Source organism: Mandrillus leucophaeus, unplaced genomic scaffold (genome assembly GCF_000951045.1).
Source record: "Mandrillus leucophaeus isolate KB7577 unplaced genomic scaffold, Mleu.le_1.0 Scaffold107, whole genome shotgun sequence".
Classification (NCBI taxonomy): Eukaryota; Metazoa; Chordata; class Mammalia; order Primates; family Cercopithecidae; genus Mandrillus; species Mandrillus leucophaeus.
Window position 1 is genome coordinate 3588339 of NW_012098876.1, and position 27471 is coordinate 3615809.

General features: G+C 36.0%; 1 protein-coding gene across 5 annotated transcripts in view; it reads right to left on the minus strand.

The window, feature by feature from the left end:
- Positions 1–27471, minus strand: part of RBMS3 (RNA binding motif, single stranded interacting protein 3) — an 822470-nt gene that overhangs the window by 486635 nt on the left and 308364 nt on the right. For all 5 annotated transcript variants that reach the window (XM_011985518.1, XM_011985510.1, XM_011985488.1 and 2 more), the window contains exon 4: positions 7244–7335. In XM_011985518.1, the coding sequence (XP_011840908.1) occupies positions 7244–7335 (92 nt within the window). The remainder of the gene's footprint in view (positions 1–7243; positions 7336–27471) is intronic.

The window sequence follows — 27471 nt, forward strand, 5'->3', positions numbered from 1 at the left end:
GCCTCCTGGGTCCAAGTGATTCTTCTGCCTCAGCCTCCCGAGTAGCTGGGATTACAGATACCTGCCACCACGCCCAGCTAATTTTTTTTTTCTTTTGTATTTTTAGTAGAGATGGGGTTTCACTGTGTTGGTCAGGCTGGTCTTGAAATCCTGACCTTGTGATCCTCCTGCCGCAGCCTCCCAAAGTGCTAGGATTACAGGCGTGAGCCACTGTGCCTGGCCAATATTTCTTATAGGTTGAAAAGAACTTGAACTCCACACATATCCTTCAGTAAGCAAGTGCCTGGTCAACTGGTAGGGATCCCAGTTTAAGACACTGAGGCAATTCTTTTGTTGATTTTTGTTTTTGTCCAGTGTTAGGAAAATAGAGAATTTTACTAGTATACATATGCACTGTTTCACTTAAGATGACACAGTAGAGTCCTTGTAAAAGCAGAGGGTAGTAGCCACAGGCAGATTATGGAAATCATTTGATATAAGCTAATACAAATATTTAACTTTAGATGAGTCTGCTTCAAAAACTTCAAATAATTAATGAATAGGATTAAGATCAACCCTGACAATTTCAATATTGAGTTTAGAATCCCCTCATTCAGCATTTGGGTCAGGAAAAAAATTGAGCCAAATTGACACAGCCAACAAAGCAGACATTCACAAATATTTTATAGACATATAAAAGACCAGCCAATAAGTATTTCTTTTCCACAAAATTTTAAAATTTTCAATCATGAGAAAAATAATACTTATATATTTTTAGGGAGATCTGTCTATTGAAGATGTATCCCACAGGAGCAAATGATACAAACAATCATTTTAGGAAATGAGATAGAGCAAGGTTTACATTACACAGCATCAGTCATTCAAGAGTAATGAACTATGTGAAAAGCAACATCAGAATGCTTTCCTTTGGAATCACAGTTATTTAAAGTGTGTTCCACAACTGTAGAAGAGGGGGTCTTGTCATGTTCTCACACCCACTCGTACAACAATAGAACAACATCATTTGAAGAATTTAAGTGTTGAAATAAAAATTTACTGACCAATTAGAATTTGACTTTAAACAAAAACCGAAAAAAAAATTCTAAACAATGCAATATTAGGATGATGAAACCAGACAACTCCCACAAAAGGGAGGGAAACGATGGTAGTTTATGCAACTCTTCTATTATTATAAAGATGCAGGATATAGACAATAGTAAAACCCAAAGATGCTATCTCACTAAAGAGTCTGATCTATTTTAAATTACTATAGAAATTTTTCATAACTATTGCTTAAATATAAGTATAGTTTTCTCCTCTCATTTCTTTTAGATATATGTTCAAATGTCACATGATTTGAAAGGCTTTTCCTGACCACTGTACCTAAAATACTACCATCCCCATATCCTATTTAACCAGCATCCCCATCTCCTATTTTGTGACTGTAACTGGTTTTAATTGTCTTCAAACCTATTGTTAAAATCTAATAAATTATATCTCTTTGTATAACAGCTACTTTTTGTAATCCCCTATGTGAACTTCATGAAACTTTGTTTGGCTCAGTACTATGGCGGTAGCATGTAGAATAATCCTTGTGGATAGTAGATGTTCAACATAAACGTGCTGAGAAAGTAGGAGAATGAGAGATTCCTGCTTCAATTCGAGGCTACAGCCCTTGTCCCCATGGGGGAAAAATGGGATACAAGCAAATGATAGCATATAGGGATCTCTGATCCTTTGATCTTATTGCAGAACAAACAAACAAAAAGACATGGACACTATTCTAGGAACATTAGTATCCCCAGATAGCCCTTGTACATTACTATATAAAGTATTGATTGTTTCCCACCCAGTCTCAGGAAACATCTCTCTAATCGCCTGCTCAAGTTACCCTGGAACAATGCCTCTTTCCTTCCTACATAAGGAGTCCTTGAGAAGCCTCTATGTTTACCAGGAGGCTCCATCCCACTGCAGTGACCAATAAATATCAAATAGCTTGTTTCTTCTGCTTTACCTATAAATGATAAAAACAAAAAGTACTAATACGATCTTATGTTACAGGAGTGTGACTGACAATGTCTGTCATATCTCTGTGCATTCATAAGAGTAGCTTTGGTAGACAATAAGCCACATTATGAGGCCAATAGTTGTACTTTTGTAAAATGTTCAAGAATATTCTATTGAATACACTCTTTCTTAATTAACTAAAATTCTTCTACTGGAATATAACTGATATGGCTTCACTGTGGTGATATATTTTGTAAATTCCTTCTGTGTGTGTGTATGTGTGTGTGTTTGAATTTAAAATATTTGCTTTGGTATATTCCTTGATTTTGACTTTTCGTCTTCTTAATTTCAATTTAAAAAATCCACTGATTTTTTTTTCTTTTTTCAAAGACAACTGCTATCAAGGTCATTGATTTATAAGAGAAGTCCATTCCTCTGGTCTCAATCTAGTTTTCTATCATGGTAGATATAATATTTTTATATTATGCCTGTCAAGGTACTTGACATCCTCTGGGAAACTTAGTCTCTTTTGTGATTGCTTAACTGAGATTTACTCTACAAATCCCACTGGAAGCGAATCACCTTTGGGAACTGTAATGGCAGTCTGGTAGTACATCTGATGAAGTCTTATCTGAAGACCCTGAGAGGAAGTGACTTCTTTTCTGCAGACTTTTCCTCTAGAATAAGATGCACTGTGTTTACTCATATTTGGAATCTACAGAAAGCAAGTAAGAAAGAGACCTGTTAAGGCTGAGATTACTCAAGGACAGGCTGGTAATAATTCATGACTGTTTAATATGTAGACCCATTCTAGTGTCTCTAAATATATCCAGGAAAAGCCTCTAAAGCTGTACAATTCTCTAGCGAGCACCCAATAAGGCCACATAGAATAAGGGGCAAGTAAGATCTCTCTCTATGACAGAATCAGGGGTTATGTGATTGGATAACCAAGGAACTTATTGCACTGACAACGCAAGAATTCTATTTCCACCTAGCAGGATTTGATATGTATTTGAGATCAATAATTTAGGCTTGCTTCCCATTTTCTCCTTTCCTAAATAGTCATTTTCCTTTAAATGCATGTATCCTGTTGCTTCTGGGTCATTCTACATTGTGAGAATTCAGACAGGTAGCTTCTCTTTTAAAGTTATGACTTGCTGAGCTATGAGGAGGAGCCATGGGCCTGTTGGAGATAGCGGAATCACCAGATGCAATCACAGGTTTGAGGTGGGTTCCTTTTGGGAAAGAATGCATGCCACCTAAAATGCATCTATGCATGCCACCTTTAATGATATCATGGATGCTGGATAGCCAAGGGGATGGATTATTCTTAATTTTCTCTACTGCAGAGGCAAAGAAGTCAAAACACTCATCATTTCATACTCTCTTACAAGAAAGGGGGAAACCATGTGACTCCGTTTTGGCTTTTTGAGTTGTAAGCACAAGTTGCTGAGTTGAGATTCTGGAAAAGCCTTTAAAAGGATGAAATCAGCCATACTGCCCCTTCATCTATTTGCTTTTTTCTCTTTTTCCTGGATTCACTGTGGATACAAGAGTTGGAACTTTAGAAGCCATCTTATAAACGTGTAACATAAAAGCCAGAGATAAAAGATGGGAGAGCTGTCTTGATCCTTGATGGCACCCCAAAGAATTGCCCTCCGCTGTCTATCTATGGCTTTCTTCATACATGAGTAAAATAAATATCTGCAAGTTAACTTATTGTTAGCAGGGATTTCTTCACTTTTTTTTCATGCTTATAGAGACACATATTCCTTGGCCAATAAGTTTTTTCTCTATATCCTGAAGTTGCCAGAAACAGTAACAGCCAAAATTCTTAGTCTGAAGCTGTAGCAATTCAGGAGATACAAGAAATGTTAAACATTCAGAAAAAAAGAATTTTTATTCTATCTTCATTCTCCAATACTCAGTACACTGCCTAGACAGAGTAAGCAATAAAAATGTTTGCTGACTGATGCTACTTATTATATATTTTAAAGACACTAATTTGGAATAACACACACTTAAAACATGTATTAGGATTTATAGAAGGTTTAGTAGCAAATTTGAATTTAATGTATAACAATATTTATTGAATAACATTGACTAAATTCTTACTATGATCTAGGCTCTATGCTAAATACTTAATGTATTTTTCAAAATTCTCACAGCAATTCTATAACCTAAGAGTTATTATTAGAGAAGTTCAGAGATATTTAAATAACTTAGCTAAGGTCACACAGCCAGGTGGTACTACAGTCAGGATTCAAGGCAAAGTTTACTTCCCTCCAAATGTATGCTCCTAACCACTATGTATTACTAAAATATTCTGAATCTGATTTCCTAAAAGAAACATGTCTTTTGATACCAAAAACACTCCTTTGTGGCAGAACAGTAAATATACAGAAAAATGTTCATCTGCGTTAATGGTTATTCATTATTAATCAATTACCACTTCTTGGATGACTTGCTATTTTGGATTTTCCATATGAACACACTGGAATAAGCTAGCTAAATAAGACAATTCACATGGAGAGTTTTATGTTAGCTGAAGGTTAGTACTGGGAAAGTAGAGTATTTGTAATATTTTGATTTTAAAATCCTGGAGTCATTAAAGTGTGACACCACAACCTACATAGTAGGATATTGATAAGAACAAGGATGCTGGAGGTGATTCAGTAGATACTTAAATGGCAAAAAATATAGTGCACGTTTCACACACCCTGCAGACTGCAGGTTTATATGATAATAAATAATAGTTATCACTAGGACAAAGGAGGAAAATGCCATGAAATCCAATAGCTCAGTGAGAAATCTGCTAATACAGGTGGTCAAGCTTGTCCCATTTCATTGTCAAAGGGAGCCTATTTATTTTCTTATGGATAGTTAAATTACAGAGTCATTCATTGCTGAAAGTTTTCCAGTAGGCAGATGCGAGTCTGAAGCTAAGAGAATAAGAATTAACTTCACAGGCAGCAGAATTCATAAGGTAAAATCTTTGAGCAAACTACAGAAATAAAAGTGACTTTACACATTCCAATTGGAATATCTTTTTTTGTACAGTGGGCACGAGCCAACAGCCAAAATGCTGGCTAGGAAAAATAATCATTTTAGAAACTCTTTAAAATATTTATCCAAATCAAATAGCCTTCTGACTAGGTGAGATGTCAGTGATTAGAGAGAGAGAACGAAAGAGTCAGTGGGTGTGTGGGGGTAGGTAAGAGAGAGGGAGAAAGAGGGATTCTTGCTGCACCAAAATACTGGGAAACTTAGGAAAAATATTCATAATGGTTCCTCAGTAGTTATAAAATCAATGTCAATTTTCTTTTCCTGTTACACAAGATGGCAGTGGTTTTTATCTAACAACTAACTATACATCTTCTGAGGACATTCGAAATGGTGGAGATTATGCATGCTGTTTTCATTACTTCTAAAGTGCTACAATCTGCTAACTTCTAGATTTGGGAGTTTACCAATGGAATAGATCAAGAAATTTCAATAACAACTTTTTCGTTAAGCATTTTATATTCATTTTCTTGGAAGTAGGTGTTACTTTCAGTCCAAATTCAAGTTATATATTTTACATATACCTAACAGCTACATTTCATCATTTGTTTTCTGGGTATAGGAAGTCACTACTTAATGCCATTGACTCTTTGCCAAGTAATCTTTAAACCAAGACATGTATATAATTTCCTTATTAATTAAATATACTAACTTCATCAATCTTAGTTCATGAAAAAAAATCCAAAGCTTCCAGGCATAATCTTGATGAAGAATACATTACACAGCTGAAAGAATTCAAATTTATACTGCCTTGGACAACTATTCACGTGTCATAAAGGACAATGAGTTCACCAAAGTAATCTATATGGGAAGTGACTCGCAACAAAAGGTTAACAGATATGGTCTGTATCAGTTTACTAGAAGACAACCGAAGATGAAGAAACCAAATATCTTACCTCTAGTTATTTGAGGTCAAAATTGGAAAATGTTATAAAATAATGTTAGCAATCTCAATAAAACCCAAATAACTGAAAATTTGACTACTTTATCATTATGTCACTCAACTCTTATGGGAATAGTTAAGTTTAAGTGTATACATGAACACAGCATGAATATATTAGATTAGAATTTCAAGGTCTGTTGACAATTTCACATAAAATTTATAGAATCTGGAGATAAATAAGTTCACTATTATCAATCAGAAAGCATATTTGAAGACTTAGGTTGCAGGTGAATAAATCCTAAATGGTCATCATTTTAAAGCAGACATCTAACAAGCATCCATGTTACAAACAATTGTTTTGAGTTTTTATCTAGAAATAATTATAGATTTACAAGACATTGCAAAGATAGTACAGAGAGATCCTATGTTCCCTTCATGAGGTTTCTAAAAATTTTACATTTTATATAATTATGCAATATCGAAACCAGGAAGCTGACACTGGCGCAATGTGTACATATAGTTCTATGTTACTTTATCAGGTATAGATTCTTGTAACCACCACTGCAATCAGGATACAAAAGGATTGTAAATAATTTAACTTCTTTTCTTAGAAAATAAAATATATGACAGCTTCACGTAGAGGGTTCTGAAATACATATTCTATTTAACAACACTTAATTATTGAAAATTATTAATATCCAAAATTATCTAAGAAAACTCTCTATATAAAAGCCAAAGTGAAATTCTAGCAATATAGACACAGTACACTTCAATTAAGCTCATTTCCCTGCACAGATCAGACAACCCCATCATTCAACAATCAGCTCTCCCCAGCTAAGAAAACACACACATTTTTTAGCACACAGTTTATCAAACACAAGTTGCTGATAATTCTACTACTCCATTCTACTACTCTGCTGTTTACAAGTAGAAGTCCCAGACACACACACACTGACATGCCCCACCTTTCTCAAGCAGAACAGAGACTCACAAGTGTCCTTAAATCTCTAATGAGGTTACCATAACAAAAGATACAATAATAAATATACGTAAAGAAACAATGAAATAAGCCAGACAGATTCTCCTAAGCCAAACCTCATGTGGAGTTTCTTATTTTCCCCAACAAGAAAATATAAACCAAATTGTTGCAAACTCCAAGTTTGAGTGAGCTCAGAGCAAAGGAAAATCATTTCATCTCCCCTTCTTCCTTCCTCCTTCTCTCTCTTTCTCTCTCTCTCTCTCTCTCACATACACATACACACACACACACATACACACACACACACACACACCCCTAAACATCAATCTTACCTTAGCCATCTGTGCCTGCACGCCGTTTGCCTTGAGAGATGCTACCGCTTTCTGTGCGGCTGCAGGACTGTCAAAATCTACAAAACCATAACCTGTGAAAACACAAAATCCCCTTGTTAGTATTCACAAAAAGCTGAATCTCTATCTTAACTGATGAAGTACAAGCTTACAGATAGACTTGCATTCGTTTCTTCTGACATATTACCCTGGTTGAACATTAGGCTGTTAGATTAGTGGTCCTTAACGCTTTGAGAGATATTCCATAGTATCTCTAGACATAAAATAGTAACTCTTATTTTCTACGCATTGTTTTGGAGATTGAGTGTACAATCAGTAACCCAATTTAACCTAATTTGGTGAGTAAGATAATAGACTAACTGTGTTCTTTCTTCATAAAATGCTGGAAAATATAGAAAATTGTCTCCCTAAAGTTAGTTTTCAAAACTTCAAATATTGATGTTAACAAAAACAATAATAATAACTTGCAAAAGGTTATCAGCAACTGCAATAGTGCTTGGCACACAGTAGACATTCAATAAATATATGTCTACTTCATGAATAAGTAAATATTGTGAATGAGAGGGTTTAAAACCTGGTTCCATTTGATTACTAAGCCCATGCTCCTCCATTATCCTGTCTCAATGATAACGTCTTAAATTATTTTGACTATTAAGGATCTGTGAAAAAGAATGATTAAATACATAAATATCCATGCTTCTTTTAAAAATAACCACTATCTGCTTATTTGTTTCTAGTGTACAGTCTGAAAAGGGTATACAAATTCCCTATGCTATACTGATTGTGTGCTTGTGTGGATGTGTATACATGGTGAAAGCAAAGAAATAGTAAAAGAGTCAATGAAAAGGCCATTTTGCATGTCCTTAAGCTAGCTAATAGTCCAAGGCTTAGCCTAACAGCAATGTCAACTGCCAAGAATATTGTGAAATATAAATTCTCAAGAGTGAGTATAAGGACAGCTTTGTTTGGCATGCTTAAAAAGCTCACCATATGTATCCTATACTTCTTCTCATCTGTCAGGCAGAGAATCATCTGTATCCTTATACTTGTCTCATTTAGAAGTTCTGAGGTGAGCCACTGAAGCAAACCTCCTAATCATGTACTGTGACACCTCCTCCCACCCCAAAACAACCAAAGAAGTGTGCAAGGATGAATCCAATTACCAAGTTGTTTCTTTTAATTAACTTTTTAATTTTTTCCCCTGAATTTCATCTTCCTTTTCTCCCTCCCAGCATGTTATCCTAAAATGAACTTGTTACACAGCAGTGTACCATAAAGTGCTCTTGAAAAGCTGGGCAGAGAAGCTGTGAAGTTTGTATTTCTAATCCAAAAGGAAGCCTGTTCTGTAAGTACTGCTAATTCTTCTCTTCCTACAAAGTCAAACTAAATGGGTAATATAAGTATTACCACCCACTAAGATGAGTAAGATAGAAAAAAAAAGTAGGAAGTTATAGTCAAGAAATAGGGTCAAGGGGAGAAGAAAGCAAAACTATAATCCGGATATCATCTCTCACGTGCCAGTTTCTGTGCTGGGTAGTTGACACATTGGTGAAGTCATAATAACACCATGTACTACTGGCTTCATGTGCATTATACACATGAAGAAACTGACGCTCGGGTAAGGTGATCCAACTGGACTAGAATCACAAGCCATTCATTGAGCAGATCCAGGATTTGAAGTAAAGTCTGCATGTGTCCTTTCAAATACACCATATTATGAATTGCTTTATATTCCCACATTGTAAACTATTTCTACTAGCCTCTGAAGCTTATCAGAGAAAGGAATCAATTCTTGAAAATTCCTTAAATGGCATGGAATAAAACAATTCCATATAAGATGATTTAATTGAGCTTATATAATCAGTACTTTGTCAGTGAAGTGGTTGATGAGTTAAGATGAGATTGAGATGGGAACCACCTTGTACCTTATACTTTGGCCAGTATTCCTCATCCATTCATAGGCTCATTTATTCATTCAGGCACTGCGCTAAGCAAAGGGTATATAGTCGTGGGAAAAAACCTCAGTTCCCACTCATGCAACTAATAGTTGAGTTGGGAGATGGACGAGAACAAATGACCATACAAATGAATATGTAATTGCAAAATTGCAGGTCTTCCTCGAAAGTTAAATGAGAGCGTATAATATAGATTTTAATTATTGATTGTTCATTATTGAAAGTTTTAAAGAAGCAGTGGTGTGAAATGATCTGCATTTTTAAATTGAGATTGCAATGTTGTGGGGGAGCTGGGAAGCTAGAATGGAATCAGGAGATGACTTAGGGGCTATTACAACATTCCAGAAGAATGGCTGCTGGCAATGAAATAGGGTGAAAGGGATGGTTTGAGTTATATTTTGGAGGCAGAATTAACGGGGCTTTGTAAGTGGATTGATTGAATTGGGAAGAAGGAAGACATAAAGACATAGACAAAGATTACTACTAGTTTTGTTTGTTTGGTTGGTTTTGTTTTTGCCATAAGCCACTGGGTGAATGGATATGTGATTTACTGAAATGGGAAGACTCAAGGAAGAACCAGCAAGGGAAAAGGAAAATTAAAATATTGGCCTGAGACATGTTCAGTCAGAAATGTTGGAGATATTTCAATAGAAATGTCAAATCACAGTTGGATATATTAGGTGGGTGCTCAGAAATGGAGATGAAATTGGAAATACAGGAGGACAACAGCACAAAGATATAGATGTTATTTATAGGAAATAGTCAAAAATGCCCAGAGTAAGTATAAAAAAAAAGATCCAGAATTAGAACTCAAACAACTTCAGCATTTAAGCATTACATAAGAAGAAAAGACTGCAAAGAAAGCTGGAGAGTCAGAGAGGAAGAAGGAAATGAAAAGGGAATCAAATATCTCAAATCCAAGGTAAAAACGTATTCTGAGAAGGAGGGAGAGATAAATTATGTGAAATGCTACTGAGAGTTTGAGCAAGACAGCTTCAAGATGCCCAGTGTGTTTAGAAACATGATGTCATTATCATGATTTGCTTTAGGCAAGTGGTGGGGATTGAAGCCTGCTGGAGTAGTTGAAGAGTATGAGCAAGATGAGGAGGAGGATTTACAGACCTCTTTGCAGTTATCTTGGCTGGGAAAAAGGAATTAAGAAACAGATTTAGCTAGCAGGGGATCTAAGGTCAACTGAGCTGTTTCTGTTTGTTTGCTTTAAGACAGGAGATGCTATGGCTGTGTGTGTGTGCGCGCGCGCGCGCGACCTGATTCCAGCGTGAAGCTAGGGTAGGAAACTGCTGAGTATTCATGTAAATTATTCAACAAATAGTTATTGACCACTTTCTATAGGACAGATACTGTTCTTGGCATTTTTAAATGTTGAATATTGATGGGAAAGATCAAGCAGAAAATAGATTAAAACTTCAGGAGGACAAGTGGATAATTTATAGAATAACATCCCTGAGAAGGTAGAAGGGTGGGCGTATCTAGAAACTTCATGAAAGTGTTGCCTTTCTCCAGACAAGGATCCTCCCCTTCACCCATTGTACCTGGAAGATAAAAGAGTACTCTCCATTACCAGGTGTTGTTTCTTTGTATTGCCCCAGGTACTGGGACCGTATCTAACATCCAGCCTACGCTTAATAAATATTTGTGAAAATAAATGGAAAGCACGTTTAAAAAATGTTAACTTATTTCATGGAACTATGACAGGGATTAACTGATAAAAATGTCTATTAATACTGTTGGGCTATAAAGAGCACACGATGCTAAGTGGTCAAGGTTCTGTTTCAGCCATGCTGCCACCCAGCAGGCAGCCCCTTATTTTATGACTCCCACCCTTTACTCTAGCGTGGCTTCTCTCTGGCTTCCGCTCTTCCTTTCCAATCCCACATGGTACACAGGATAGTACAAAATCAAGATGCTGACCACCAGGACTAAATTCCAATCTGAACAGAGGACATTTCTGTGAGGGTATGAGACATCCTGAGCTTTCTCTGAATCAGGGATGTTCTAGCTAAACTTGGAGAAAAGGATACTTATAAAGAGTCATTCTGTCAGCAAGGAGAGAGAGGTTGGCCCTTTTGTACAAAATATCTGTATTGATGGCTCCAAGCCAAGGAAAATAAAGACTTCATAAATAAAATTACAAACAGGGGATAAGCCACCACAACAGAAATATTTCACTGAATTATGTGTTTTTCATATATACTTACTTTTACTAGTTACAATGGAAGTTTATGTAAAAATGTCTCAAGTAACCCTGAAAAATACTCCCATTCTAGAAATAAGCATTGCATTACTGAGTTTTACATGACAGCAGATACTACATCACAATCAGAAGAAAACAAAATGAAATAGGAGACTGCCCCTAAAGAATAATGATGCATTTAGCAAGGAATAAAGCCACTTCAATTTGCTTTCAATTTGTTTTCCTTAATGACAAATAATCAAGTCTGGGAACAGCAACCTCTGTACCTACATCTGGTGAGGAGAAGGGTAAGGGGAGATTAGTTCAGCTTCAGCTAATAATGCTTTATGGTAACTGCTAAAATCCTCAGCACAACACTGGCAAATGCTAATCATCAGAAACTCTGGCCCAAGTGGCTGTAAGCCCACCCGTCTCACTCTCTCAATTACATAATTAAGCTTGGCAGCAGGTTCAAATGAATTAAAACTGAATGTCACTGTTTTCTCCACACACCCCTGTCCTTGTTTTTCTTCCTTGTCAGGGGGAGAAGGCCAGCAGTTCTGCAATTAGCGGGAAGTAGAGCAGTGAGAAAGAACCAACTCTGTGATAATTAGGTCATTTGCCAAATACACTCATTCCATTGGCAGATATAATCAATGCTTTCCTGAAATGTTTTAAACTCTGCGTGTTAATTTAGAGTTTTGCTATTTTTATTGCACTACAAGCCTGGTGACTTTAGAGAAAAAAGTGTATGCATGTGTGTGAGTGTGTGTGTGTGTATCTATCTATCTATCTATCTATCTATCTATCTATCTATCATGGAATTCTACAAAGAATAGTCGTGTCCAGATGGTTCTTATATTGTTTCCTTTAGTGCACTTACTGGCAGCATCTTCCCTGAGACCTTTGCCATTCAGTTGAACCACTGTGTGACAATCCATTTGAAATTTCATTAAATGTTTCTTTACCATCTTCAAAAGTTTATTTTATACTTCTGCATTGGTGTGTGCTCCTTAAGTTCTCTATTTAAACTGCTTATTTATGTACCAACATTGGGATTGTTCTTTATGTGTGCATTGGGGTGGATTGCGGGGAAGTAATGATAAAACTAGAACTCCTGCTTTAGGTTTGCAGTGTCGTCAACAGTGAGCCAAGGAGACTTGCTCTCAGAGTGTAACTGCACACTAAATTTCACAACATTTGTATTGTTCTTCCTCTTCAGAATGACTGTCATAAAAGCTCCCTTGAAACACAGATGGCTTGGTGTAGCACCCAAATTCTTTCAAAGACAATCCAGCCGTGAGTCAAATGTGACTTCTAAACAGAATAAGCAAACATTTTGGCTAAGAATTGTATATACATTCAGCTGAAATTCTACTTAAGTTTAACAGTTGAAGATGTTAACAATGAATCACCTTTCCATAAATCCTTCTCCACCTTCTATTTGGGCTTAGCAATATTCTGTGGCTGTTGTCTGAGCTCAGAATAGGATGACTGAGTTGCAGGGAGACAGGGGTGGTTTGCAGGCTGCCTGGAAGTCTGGTGGCACTTAGACTGCCTCCATGCCTCTGTATTTCTTCTGGATTTCTACTGTATCCCTAAACTATTCAGTTATTGTTGACTATCCTTCCTTATCGGATTTCCTAGTTCTTTGCACTATGTGGTCACAGAAGATAATGAAACAACAGCACTGATATATTTATTGCAACTTTTCTACTTAAAACAGGAAAACCTACTAATTTCTTCAGTGTCTTCTTTTGTATCCATTTACTGTAAGTGATCATTATAGTAAAGCCAGGATACCACAGGGGAACCAACATGATAGCCACGTGGTCTACCTTAGATTTGTGAAAAAATAAAGGCAAAAGATAGTTTCTGCTGAAAAGCAAAAGCCAGAGACAACAGAGCATACTGTGAGAAAAATTCCAAGCCATTATAATCTGAATCACCTATGCTTTCAAATGTCTTAAAAATATAAAATGCATGGAGTTGATACAGAAAAGAAACCACATATGGACTGCCTGAGCAGAGAGAGTTGCAGCCTCAGGCACTTAGCAAACAGAGGAAAATAAGACGGGTAACAATATCCACTGTACAGAAAACAGGTTGCTCCACTGGACTCCCCTCATGTTCCAGTTTAATTGCCTAAGCATTCTGAAATTTTGGTGCCAGAAATACTAAAACAAGACATCAGCTTTTGGAACAGGAAACTGCCTATTATTAGTGACATGTTTGAACCACAGTGTGATCTTTCGTTATTATTATTATATTATTAAATTTACTAAACATCTACCACATACAAGGAAGATAGTGCCAGATGCTATAAGGAAAACAAAAACTCTAACATGACTTTTCTTGACAAAGAGTTTATGGTCTAGTAGAGTTGATGAATCGATTTAAATGCAGTGGAGTCTATGTTTAAATGGCATATAGACACAATTATCTTCACATTATTGAACTAATTTTATACTGTATAGTATGTATGACTTAGGGTGTACAGCTCTGGTCAACAGAGCTGGACAACTGAGCCAGGTTCCGTTCAACAAGTGCCATGATGGTAAAATTATCCATATTCTAAATTTATGTATATATTATGAATTAGCCTTTCTCTCAGTTTGTTTGAAATTAAGTACAAGATATAGAGAGTACTCACTACCATATAAATTGTGGGAAAAAAAAGTGCTAGTATTTTAAAATGGCAACTGTTTCTTCCAGGTGGGGGAAAACTCAATATATTTTGCACACGAATGACAAAAATAAGGACTGGGGAAAAGGAATAGGTCCCAAATGGTATTTCCTAGCAGAATAAAACAATTACAAAGACAGACAAATTAGAGAGCAAAGTATTTAGTAGTATGCCACTTGAAAATTGAACACTTTCTCTTTCCATTTATGTTACACAAAAAATCTTATTAAACTAAACACAAATTTAAATCCCAAAACTCACTTTCCTCTTCACCATGTTCAGTTGATTTTTAAATGAGAGAAATTGCTTCTTTATACTGAATAAAGTCAAAATTAGTATCAGAATCATTATTTACGGGCTTAGTGCAGCCCCTATGCTTTATTGAGATTAAAGAAACTTACTGATTTGCCAAGGATCAACGATTATTTTATTATACTATTACACAGATTAAGGGAGCAGTGTATTTGGCAGTAAATGGGCAGATTAACCTCTGTGAACCATGTAGCAAAGCTTTGCTTTGCTAACAGGCAGTGTTCAAGTATACAAATAAAATGTATGTCTTGTTTGAGCTATTGGTCCTGTGTGTCTCTGACATCAAAACAACAGGAGGCACAAGTTGTAATGGTGACTACATGAGCAAACCCAGCATATTAATAAAACAATTCCATTGAATTTATAATTATAAGTCAGCTATAACTGAACACTTTAATTACAGCTCTACAATCTCCAGCCCCAATTTAGGATAGGCAAACCTAACTAAAATTTCATTCCTGGCTGCCCCATTCTTCCCTCCCACTTGCTCTATCTAGACTTACAGATGGGTAGAACACTAGACTATTCCTCCATACAAGGAATAGAGGTAATGACTTCAGTGTATCAACTGGAGGACAAGCCCCCTACCTCTTCCCAGGTACTTTAATCCATATTCACACTCAACAGCTTTACTCTCCTGCCACAGTGGAGAGTAAAGCTGTACTGGGCTCAGCCAACAACCACACACAGAGGGAGCATTTGGACCAGACCTAGCCAGAGGAGAATCATCCGTCTCATCCGCTGATACTCAAGTTTCTTGGCAAGCTTTGCCATCACAGGCCAAAGTGCTCTTGGGACCTAGGTAAACTCTGAAAGGCAGTCAAGGGCACAAGGACTGCAACTCGTATGCAACTCCAAGTGTTGGGCTGGGCTCAGAGCCAGACGACTAGGGTGCCATGGCATGAGACCTAGGGAGACACCAGCCCAGGCAGCTAAAGGAATGCTTGTGCCATCCCTCCCTTAGCCTTAGGTAGTGCAGCTCACAGCAATGAAAGTGTCTCCTTCCTTCTGCTTAAGGCATGAAGAACAAAGAGTAAAAAGGAGCCTTGTGCCTTGAATACCAGCTCAGCCATAGCAGAATAGGGCAATGGGCAGAATAATGAGCCTCCCATTCCAGACCCTAGCTCTCAGATGACATTTCTAGACACAGCATTGAATGGAAGGACCTAGTCCTGGCAGGATTCATAACCTGCTGACTAAAGAGCCTTTGGGCCCTGAATAACCAGCAGCAAAACCCAGGTTGTATGCTATGGGCCTTGGGCTCTGAGATGTACAGGAAGGAAAAGTAAAGCAGACTTTGTCATGTGTCTTAGGTACCAGTTCAGCCACAGTGGGGTAGAGCAAAAAGCAGGCTTTTGGGGTCACTAAGTCTAGGACTAGGCTAGTAGACAGCATTTCTGGACCTGCCCTGGACCAGAGGATATTCAACTTCCCAGAATGGTGAGTCTCATGCTTGGAAGCGTTTACCACAATCTGACTGAAGAGCCACTGGGGCTTTAAGGGAACATGGGCAGTGACCTGGCAGAACCCCTCAATAGGCCAGTGGTGGCAGTGGCCACAGGAAGAGGCTCCTCTGTCTGTGGAAAGGGGAAGAGTAGGAAGAACTTTATATTTTGAACTGAGTGTCAGCTTAGCTGGGGTGTAAAAGAGCATCAGTCAAATGTTTAAGGTTTTTGACTACAATCCCTGGCTCCCAGACAGTATCTCTGGACCCATGTGGGGCCTGGGGAAACCTGCCATCCTGAAGGTAGGGACACAAATGTGGCTGGATTTGCCACCTGTTAATTGTAGAGGCCTAGGGTTTTGCATAAACATAGGTGATAAACAGCTAGTGGTTAGAGTGGGCCTTGGGGAAGACTCAGTGCTATGAAGGTTTCAGGTCTGATCCATTAGTCACATTGATGGCAGCCACAGGAACCTGACTGGGTCAATCCCAGTGTGTCACCACACCTCCAGTTTCAGGTGGCTCAGTGTAAAGACAGAGACTCCATTTGTTTGGGAGAAAGTAAAGGAAAAGGACAAGAGTCTCTGCCTGATAATCCAGAGAATTCTTCCAGATCTTATCCAAGACCACCAAGGTGGTACCTCTATGAGTCTGCAAAAACCACAGAAATATTGGGCTGAGGGCTCAAGTCCCTTCAAATACCTGGAAAGTCTTCTCAAGAAGGATGGGCACAAACAAGCCCAGTCCATGAACACAATAGTAAATACCTAACTCTTCAATGTCCAGACACCTATGAATATCTACAAGCATCAAGATCATCCAAGAAGACATGACCTGACCAAATGAACTAAATAATGCACAAAGGACTAATCCTGGAGAAACAGAGACATCTGACCTTTCACAGAGAATTCAAAATAGCTGTTTGAGGACATTTTTAAAAATTAAAGATAATACAGACAAAAAACTTCAGAATTCTATTGAAAAAATTTAAGAAGTTGAAATAATTTAAAAGAATCAAGCAGAAATTCTAGAGTTTAAAAATGGAAATGACATACTGAATAATGCATCAGAGTCACTTAATAATAAAATTGATCAAGAGAAGAATCAGTGAGCTTGAAGAAAGTCTATTTGAAAACACACAATCAGAGGAGACATAAAAGAGTAAAAAGCAATGAAGCAGGCTGACAAGATCCAGAAAGTATATCAAAAGGGCAAATATAAGAGTTATTTGCCTTAAAAAATGAGGTAGAGAAAGAGATATGTGTAGAAAGTTTATGAAAAGGGAGAATATCAGAGAACTTCCCAAACCTATAGAAAGGTACCAACATTCAAGCACAAGAAAGTTATAGAACACCAACCAGGTTTAACCCAAAGAAGACTACCTCAAGGCATCTAATAATCAAACCTCCAAAAGTCAAAGATAAAGAAAGGATCCTAAAAGTAGTAAGAGGAAAAAAAGATAATGTACAATAGAGCTCTAATACATCTGATAACAGACTTTTCAGTAGAAACCTTATAGACCAGGAGAAAGTGGCATGACATATTTAAAGAACTGAAAGAAAAAAAAAAAACCTTTACCCTTGAGTAGTATATCTGACAAAGACATCCTTCCATGAGAAAAAGAAAGACCTTTCTAGATTTAAAAAAAGCTGATGGATTTTATCAACACCAGACCTGCCCTACAAGAAATGCTAACGGGTGTTCTTCAGTCTGAAAGAAGAAGATGTTAATGAGCAAGAATAACAGAAAAACACAGAATTGTATAACACTGTAATTGTGGTGTGTAAATTACTCTTAAGTATAAAGGCTACATGATGAACCAATCAAAATTAATAGATACAATTGCATTTCAAGACATAGACAGTACAATAAGACATAAAGAGAAATAGCAAAAAGTTAAAAAGCAGGGAGATGAAGTTAAAGTATAGGGTTTTTATTAATTTTCATGCGTGTGTATGTGTTTTCTTATGCAATCAGTGTTAAGTTATCATCAGTTTAAAATAATAGGTTATAAGATAGTATTTTAAAGCCTCACTGTAACCTCAAATCAAAAAAACACACAATGGATACACAAAAAATAAAAAGCAAGAAATTAAGTCATACTATCAGAGAAAATCACCTTCACTAAAAGGAAGACTGAAAGGAAGGGAAGAAGGAAGAGAAGACTGCAAAACAACCAGAAAACAAATAACAAAATGGAAAGAGTAAGTCCCTACCTATCAATAATAACACTGATTGTAAATGGACTAACTCTCTAATCAAAAGATATAGAGTGGCTAAATGGATGAAAAAATAAGATTCTATGATCTGTTGCCTACAAGAAACCCACTTCACATATAAAGACCCACAGACTGAAAATAAAGGGATGGGAAAAAAAGATGTTCCATGACAATGAAAACCAAAGAACAGCAGGTGTATCTACACTTATATAAGAAAAAAATGGATTTCAAGACAAAAGTTGGAAGGAGAGACAAAGAAGGTCCTTACATAACGATAAAGGGGTGAATCCAGCAACAGAACATAACAATTGTAAATATATATGCACTGAACCCTGGAGCACCCTGATATATAAAGCAAATAATATTAGAGCTAAAGAGAAAGGTAGACCTTGATACAATAATAGTTAAGACATCAATATCCCACTTTCAGCATTGGACAGATCTCCCAGATGGAAACTCAACAAAAAAACATCAGACTCAATCTGCAGTACAGAACAAATGGTTCTAATGAATATTAATAGAATGTGTCATCAACCACTACAGAATCCACATTCTTCTCAGCCTATCAATCATGCTGAAGGGCAGACGGTATGTTAGGTCACAAAACAAGTCTTAAAACATTCAAAAAAATTGAAATATACCAAGCATCTTTCTCTGACCACAATGGAATAAAACTAGAAATTAATAGGGATTTTGGAAACTATACGAATATATGGAAATTAAACAATATTCTCCTGAATAACCAGTGGTTCAATAAAGAAGTTAAGAAAAAAAATTAAACATTTATTGAAACAAATGATAATGGAAACATAGCATATCAAAACCTATGTAATACAGCAAAAGCAGTACTCAGAGGGAAGTTTATAGCTATAAGTGCCTACATTAAGAAATAACAAAAAAATCAAATAAATAACCTAAGGATGCATCTTAAAGAACAAAAAAATGCAAGCACAATTTACACACAAAATTAGTAGGAAAAAAGTAATAAGGATCAGAGTAGAAATAAATGATTTGAAATGAAGAAAAAATACAAAAGATCGATGAAACATTTGTTTTTGAAAAGATAAACAAAATTGACAAACTTTTAGCCAGACTAATGAAGAAAAAAAGGAAGAAAACCTAAATAAATAAATAAGAGATGGAAAAAGGAGGCTGGGTGTGGTGGCTCTTGACTGCAGTCCCAGAACTTTGGGAGGCCGAGGTGAATTACCAGAGGTTGGGAGATTGAGATCAGCCTGGCCAACATGGTGAAACCCCATCTCCACTAAAAACACAAAAATTAGCCAAACATGGTGGCAAGCACCTGTAATCCCAGCTACTCGGGAGGCTGAGGTGGGAGAATCACTCGAACCTGGGAGGTGGAGGTTGCAGTAAACTGAGATTGTGCCACTGCACTCCAGCCTGGGTGACAGAACAAGACTCCATATCAAAATAAAAACTAAAAAAGAATAAAGAGATCTTACAACTTATATCACAGACATTTAAAGGATCATTAATGGCTACTATGAGCAACTATATGCCAATAAACTGGCAAATCAAGGGGAAATTAATAAATTCCTAGATATGTACAAACCACCAAGATTGAATTATAAAGAAATCCAAAGACTACACAGACCAATAACTAACAAGGAGATTGAATCCATAATAAACAGTCTCTCAGTAAGGAAAAGCCCAGGACCCAACAGATTCACAGCTGAATTCTATCAAACATTTAAGAAGAATTAATACCAATCCTCTAACAATTCTGAAAAATAGAGGAGGAGGAAATAATTTCAAATTCATTCTATGAGACTAGTATTATCCTGACACCAAAACCAGAAAAAAGATACATCAGTAAAAGAAAACTACAGGCCAATATCTCTGACTAATATTGCCACAAAAATCCTGAACAAAATAGTAGTAAACTGAATTGAACAATACATTGAAAAGATCATTCATCATGACCATGTGGGATTTATATCTTGGAGGCAAGAATGATTCAACATTCACAAATCAATCAATGTGATACAACATATCAATGAAATGAAGGACAACAACACTATGATCATTTTGATTGATGCTGATAAAGCATTTGATATGAACATCTCTTCATACTAAAAACCCTCAAAAAACTAGGTATACACAGAAGATATCTCAACATAATAAAAGCCATATTTGACAGACCCACAACTAGTACATATTGAATGGGGAAAAACGGAAACTCTTTACTATAAGAACATGACAAGGATATCCACTTTTACCACTGTTATTTAACATAGTACTGGAAATTCTAGTTAGAGTAGTCAGAAAAGGAAGAAATAAAGGGCATGCAAACGAGAAAGGAAGAAGTCAAATTATCCCTGTTTGCAGATGATACAATCTTATATTTGAAAAAGACTTAAAGAATCTATCAAAAAAAAAACTATTAGAACTGATAAAAAAATTCAGTAAAGTTGAAGGATACAAGATCAACATACAAAAATTAGTAGCATTTCTATATGCCAACAGTGAACAATTTGAAAAAGAAATTTAAAAAGTAATTCCACTTACTGTAACCAAAAATAAAATTAAATACCTAGGAATTAACCAAAGAAGCAAAATATCTCTATAATTAAAACTGTAAAATATTGATAAAAGAAATTGAAGAGGACACAAAAAATTGAAAAAATATTCCATGTTCATAGATTGGATATTGGATAGCAATGTTGTTAAAAATGTGCATACTACCCAAAACAATCTACAGATTCAATGCAATCCCTATCAATATACCAATGACATTCTTCACAGAAATAGTAAAAATAATTCTAAAATTTCTACAGAATCACAAAGACCCTGAATAGCCAAAGCTATTCTGAGTAAAAAGAACAAAACTGAAGGAATCACATTACCTGACTTCAAATTATACTACAGAGCTATAGTAACCAAAACAGATGGTACTGGCATCAAAACAGACACATAGACCAATGGAACATAATAGAAAATCTAGAAGCAAATCTACATACCTACAGTGAACTCATTTTTTACAAAGGTGCCAAAGTCACACATTGAAGAATGGACAGTCTCTTCAAATAAATGGTACTGGGAAAACTGGATATCCATATGAAGAAGAATGAGACTTGACCCCTATCTTTCACCATATACAAAAACCATATAAAATGGATTAAAGACTTAAATCTAAGACCTCAAAATATGAAACTACTAAAATAAAACACTGAAGAAGCACAGGCAACCAAAGCAAAAATGGACAGATGGGATCTCATCAAGTTAAAAAGCTTCCACACAGTGAGGGAAAACAATGAACAAAGTAAAGAATCAACCCACAGAATGAGAGAAAATATTTGCAAACTACCCATCTGGCAAGGAATTGATAACCAGAAAATATAAAGAAGTCAAACAACTGTATAGGAAAAAAATATAATAATCCAACTAAAAATGGGCAAAATATTTTAATAGAAATTTCTCAAAGGGAGACATATAAATGGCAAACAGGCATATGTAAAGGTGCTCAATATCACTGATCATCATCAGATAAATGCAAATCAAAACTATAAAGAGATATCATCTCAGCCCAGTTAAAATGACTTTTATCCAAAAGACAGGCAATAACAGATGTTGGAGAGGTTGTAGAGAAAAGGGAACCCTTGTATACTGTTGGAGGGAATATAAATTAGTACAACCGCTATGGAGAACAGTTTGGATTTCTCAAAAAAACTAAAAATAGAGCTACCATATGATCCAGAAATACCATTGGTGAATATATGCCCAAAAGAAGGAAAATCAATATATTGAAGAGATACCTGCACTCTCATGTTTGTTACAGCACTGTTTACAATAGCCAAGATTTGGAAGCAACCTCAATGTCCATCAATGGATGAATGGATAAAGAAAATGTGGTACTTATACACAATGGAGTACTATTCAACCATAAAAGAGAATGAGATCCTGTCATTTGCAATAACATGGATGAAACTGGAGGTCACTATATTAAATGAAATAAGCCAGGAACAGAAAGACAGACATTGTATGTTCTCACTTATTTGTCGGATCTAAAAATCAAAACAATTGAACACATGGAGAAAGAGAGTAGAAGGATGGTTACTAGGGGCTGAGAACTGAGCAGGGGTTAACGGGAGGTGAGGATGGTTAATGGGTACAAAAAATAATTTGAAAGAATGAATAATATCTAATATTTGATAGCACAACAGGGTGATTATAGTCAAAATAATTTAATTGTACATTTTTAAATAACTAAAAGAATATAATTGGATGTCTCGTAAAACAAAGGATAAATGCTTGAAGGCATGGACACCTCATTTTCCATGAAGTGATTATTAAGAATTACATACCTGTAACAAAAGTTTGTTATGTACTTGTAACAAAATATCTCCCGTACCTCATAAATATACACATAAATATACACAAAATATCTCCTGTACCTCATAAATATAATTAAATTAAATATTTAATTCCGTGTACTCATAAAAATTAAAATTTTTAAAATAAGAAAATGGTTTATTTCTTCTAATTTTAAAAGTTATATACTTTTATTATAGAAATTAAGCCAATACAAAGAGAAATTAGCTATGATGTCATCATCCAAAGATAATAAATTGTTAATAAAATTGTTTTCCTTTATTTTAGGCAAAATGATATCAGATTATACATATAATTTTAACATCTGATTTTTCCCTAAGCAACACATGCAACTGCTTTTCTTGGTCGATAAATATGGATCTCTATAATCCCATCAATCTAATATTTTCAGCATTCCACTTGCCTAACTCTTTCTGAAAGATTTCTGAACTATACAGTTTGCCTTAGCTAAATGTTTCTTAACTTGCAAAACTGATTTTATTCCAAGATTTGGAAAGATTTTTAAAATTAATGAAATGGAAATAGGCAATGCTTTCAAAGCCTCCTAGACTTTAGAGAATGATTTTTCCTAAGTTTTTTTGTTTCATTCAAAGATCTTTTTTTAAAAAAAGACTTTCATGCATCGCAAGCCAAAGATATAAGAAGCCAGTTAAATCAAATTCAAACACCCAACTCCTGAAATACAAGGGATTGAAAGCCCGTTTTTCTTTTCATTGTAATTAAGTTGGATCCATCTCAAAGGATTTTTGGAAATATATTAGAACCTTATGAGACAAAATTGGAGATCTGTGATTCAAAAAGGATATCAAAAGTTTGAATAGTCTTGTAATTGTACCATGATTACATATTTATTTATAAGTTGAAAGTAGAATTTTTTTTTCAACAAAGACATGTTGTCCCCAAGAAAATTTTGCTGTAATTTGTAAATTAGTATGCTTGCTGATGGTATCAGCTCTTTTGTATCCCTTTAAATTGCTAGAGGTTCATGACTTACAGAGGAAATCTCTCTAGGCAGTATCCTAATTGTATAAGGAAAATAGTGTTTTAGTATCCTAGAACATGCTGGTTTGCATACAGTTTAGAGAATTGTTTAGTTTAGGATGTTTTTATATACTTGTCCTAACTACTGTCAAGACCTGAATCACTAGGAAAATGGCTCTGCAAGCAGAAATCAAAAGCACCTCACCTGAGAAGTTTTCTACTTTGCTGCTCAGATGTGATCTGCGGAAAAGCAATGTTGGCATCACTTGGGAGCTTGTTAGAAGTGCACAATTTCAGGCCTACACCAGGTCTACTGAATCAGGCTGTACATTTTGACAAGATCCCCAAGAAAGCCATATTCATGTTAAAGATTGAGACTCCCTGGACTGCAACAAGCCACTCATCAAGTCAAGATTGCACCTGCTACTCTCATAAAACTACAGGGAGAATGGGAATCTTAAAAGTCATCTTCTTCAACCTCTATTGGATCTTCAAATCTTCCTACAATCTCTTTGCCAAACACTCCTCCAAACTCCTCCCGGACAATTCTAATATTAGGGAGTACACAGTCTTCCAAGGAGGTCCATGAGAGAGAAGTGTATTTCATAGAATACTGTTGTAATTGAAAGGCACAGATGTTGCCTTCATGCAGTCTAGATTCAAATACTAGCTCCACTATTTGATAGCAATGAGTCCTCCGGCACAGAACACTCAACCCAGAATAAGGGTAATAATAACACTACCTAAATTCTACGTTGTTCTGGGCATTGAATAAATTTACGTGTATTTAAAGCACCTGGCCTAATGCCAAAGGCATTTTCTCTCTCCAACTCCCTCATCTTTTTAGACTGTGCTGAAATTTAGCACCTTAATTTAATTCATTTGTTTTAAATACATTCTAAGAGAAACCAGACAAATGTATTCCTTTCTTCACATAACAAATCTTTATATTTTTAAAGACAGCAATTCTTCTCCTGTTTATATGTACTAAATGAATATTGAAAAATACAGTACTAGGGCTATTTTCTCATAATAACCTATTTCAGAACAAGTATCTGCTCTACTTCCCTGTCTCTTTTATGTTTGTTCTTCAGAGATATACTTAATTCTGTTTAGTTACTAAGTTCAAATTGGCCCTACATTAATTCATCTCTTTAAAAAAGTAATGTTCATCTGAGGAAGCAGGTAACCAATGTGAAGAATGATTGTACAATAAGTGTATTATGCAAATTCCAGTGAACATTTTATGCACACTGGATAAAGAATCAAATTAAAGTCTCATAACCCTCGGAAAATTAAACTTAGCAAGCACAGAGGTTGATTTGCCCTTGAACACAAAAACTGCTAAGGGCAGACATTCCCCCATCATTTTCACAAAACGGAACCATTTCTGAAGGTTTCAGATTAAAATGAGAAATCCCCTAGGAGTCATAAAGATCAGCTATTTTTACAGGAATAATTTGGAATTGCAATTTTAAAGTGTTATGAGTTGGAAGGAATTGGTGAACTTCTGTGTCATATTTCGAAAAGCTAATATTCCAGGTAATCGGCCAGTTGAGAACACCAAAAATTGCAGAGAATAGCTATGAGGGAAGGGGAAAAAGAATTTCTCAAGGATAAGCACACAAGAACTGATTTACACAGTTCTCCTCATAACAACCCAAGAGCGGCAGTTATGCAATAGACTACTATGCTCCTTCGATTTTCCTTCACTCGATGTAATAATGGGGCATAAGAGTCGCCTTCCTATAACACTTTCATGTCCCCTCCTTGCAGCTTGACAACGCTGATTCTACCACTGAATTCCCTAAAGAGGAATAATGGACTATTAAGAAGGATAATGCAGAGGGTCTGTATAGCATTTACCTACTGGAGAACAAAGAAACCATCACAAGCATTTCATTAAATCAGTCAGTAAACATGAGTTTCACACTCATGGTGTGAAGGTGGGTCAAAAACCCCTTTCTGCCCCCAATTTTTACACATGGAGACAGGATGTGGTCTCCAGTGCCAAGAACAATCTATTCATTCATCAACTCTTGGAAATAAATTTTTTTCCTGTTCATCCTTTTTGGGAACCAGGCAGGATGTAAATATAAAAATATTGCTGTTGATTTACCAAATGCTCAGTGAGGTTCTTTTATCTATTCTCAGCTAGGTGTTGGGGGCGGGGAGGAAAATACAAATGAGACATGGTTTCTCTCATAAGGTAATATGCAAACCCAATGGAGAAACAGCCACTTTAACATCGTGACACTCATTGAGGGCTCTATGTGGTATGCTTATTACAAATACAAAAACCTGTAACACATGAATAGCACACGACATGATGATAGAAAGAAAGCTTATTTCTTACTACAGAGATAATGGAGAAAATGAACTTAAGCTTTTTTATTGTTTTTCTTATTCTATAACTTTTTAATCAACTTATTTAAGGTATAATTTGCATATGATAAATGCGATTTCAGTGTACAATTTGTTGAGTTTCGACAGATAATCCACCTGTATAACCACCATAACGATCAAGACACAGAACTCTTTCATCATCCCCCAAATTCCATTTGCATCTCTTTGCAGCCACTTCCATACACACACCCCCGGTAACCAGGCATCTGTCATTACAGATGAATTTGGCATTTTCTAGAATCTTCCATTAATGGAATCACACAATGTATACTCTTTTTCTCTATTTTTTTGCATTTTGCTTAGCAGAATGACAACATTTAGACATGAGGGGGCAATAGCATTCAAGTATGAACAAATATTTGGGGACAGGTAAGTAAAGGGTGAATTCAAGCAATTAATGGGGACATCTAATCTAGACCAAAGTGGAGACATTGGGGAAGGTATCATGTAGAACAGTGCAGGACAGGCAACATCACCTAACCATGTGTTACGTAGAGCTTCACAATGTTTACATCAATTTCCATGCTACTCTTCTACTCCCTTACTATATTTTGGCCACATTGAGGCTTTTGCACCTTCTGTTGCTTTTGACTGGAGCACTCACTCCCCAGGATTGTACAGGAGCTGAATTCTTCTCCTCCATTAGTGTCTATCACCACATGCTGTTAATGTTCTTCATTGTAGTGGCCACAATTTGTGGATTATTTTGTTTATATGATTATTGTATTTTACCCTAAGAGGCTGTAATTGCCAAGATCATAAAGAACTGGATGGTTTTGTTTGTAACTATATCATCTTACCACACATTCTGGCTCATACTAGCCATTGAATGAATGAGTCAATGAGCAAGTGAATGAATGAGCAAATTCCTAACAAATCAAAAGCCTTTCATCGGTCACATATATAACTTCAGGCATCATAATTCTCACAACTTTCTGACACACAATTCCTGCGTCTCTTATTATAAAATACTTTCATATTATAATATAATTTAAGGAGCATCATAGAGTCTTATAAATTTGCAGCTCCAACCCTACAATCATGACATTGGCCTGACCGTATTTTTGTGCTCTTTGGCACAACAGGGCAAAACATTTATCTTCAAGAGAGACCTGGAAGATGTTGGATATAAAAGTTTAAAACTAAAAGGAAAACTTTTTTTTTTCCATAAAGAATTACCTTTGCTAAATTGTCAAATATGCACTGAAAACAAGGATGTCTAGTGTTTTGGTGTTAATACTTTGGCTGTTTTTGAGGAACCAGAGTTTTATGCTATAGGATTTTAAGGTGAGGTTAGCACAGTGTGGTTTCCAGATCAATAAAGGACTTTGTGTCAAGGACCTGCTGGTTGCTTGCCTAGTTTATTGTGACTTAACAAAAGAGCCCAGGAACAGTATTGCTCAGCAGAAGGAAAACAAAAATAGGTGAACTGATAGCTCATCTTGAAGAGACAAAAAATATCAAGATCAAGGATGTTCACAAAGAAGTCCTGTTTAGAGAATGCCAGAATTCCATAGTAAAATCACTGTTTTCAAGTCCTGCCCTTATAAACATGACCTTGGAAATGTTTTCAAACACACAAAAATTCACAAACAGTGGCAGAAGTCTTTTCTTTACGGTGCATTTATAACACATTAATAACTCATTCCCTCTAAGTTTT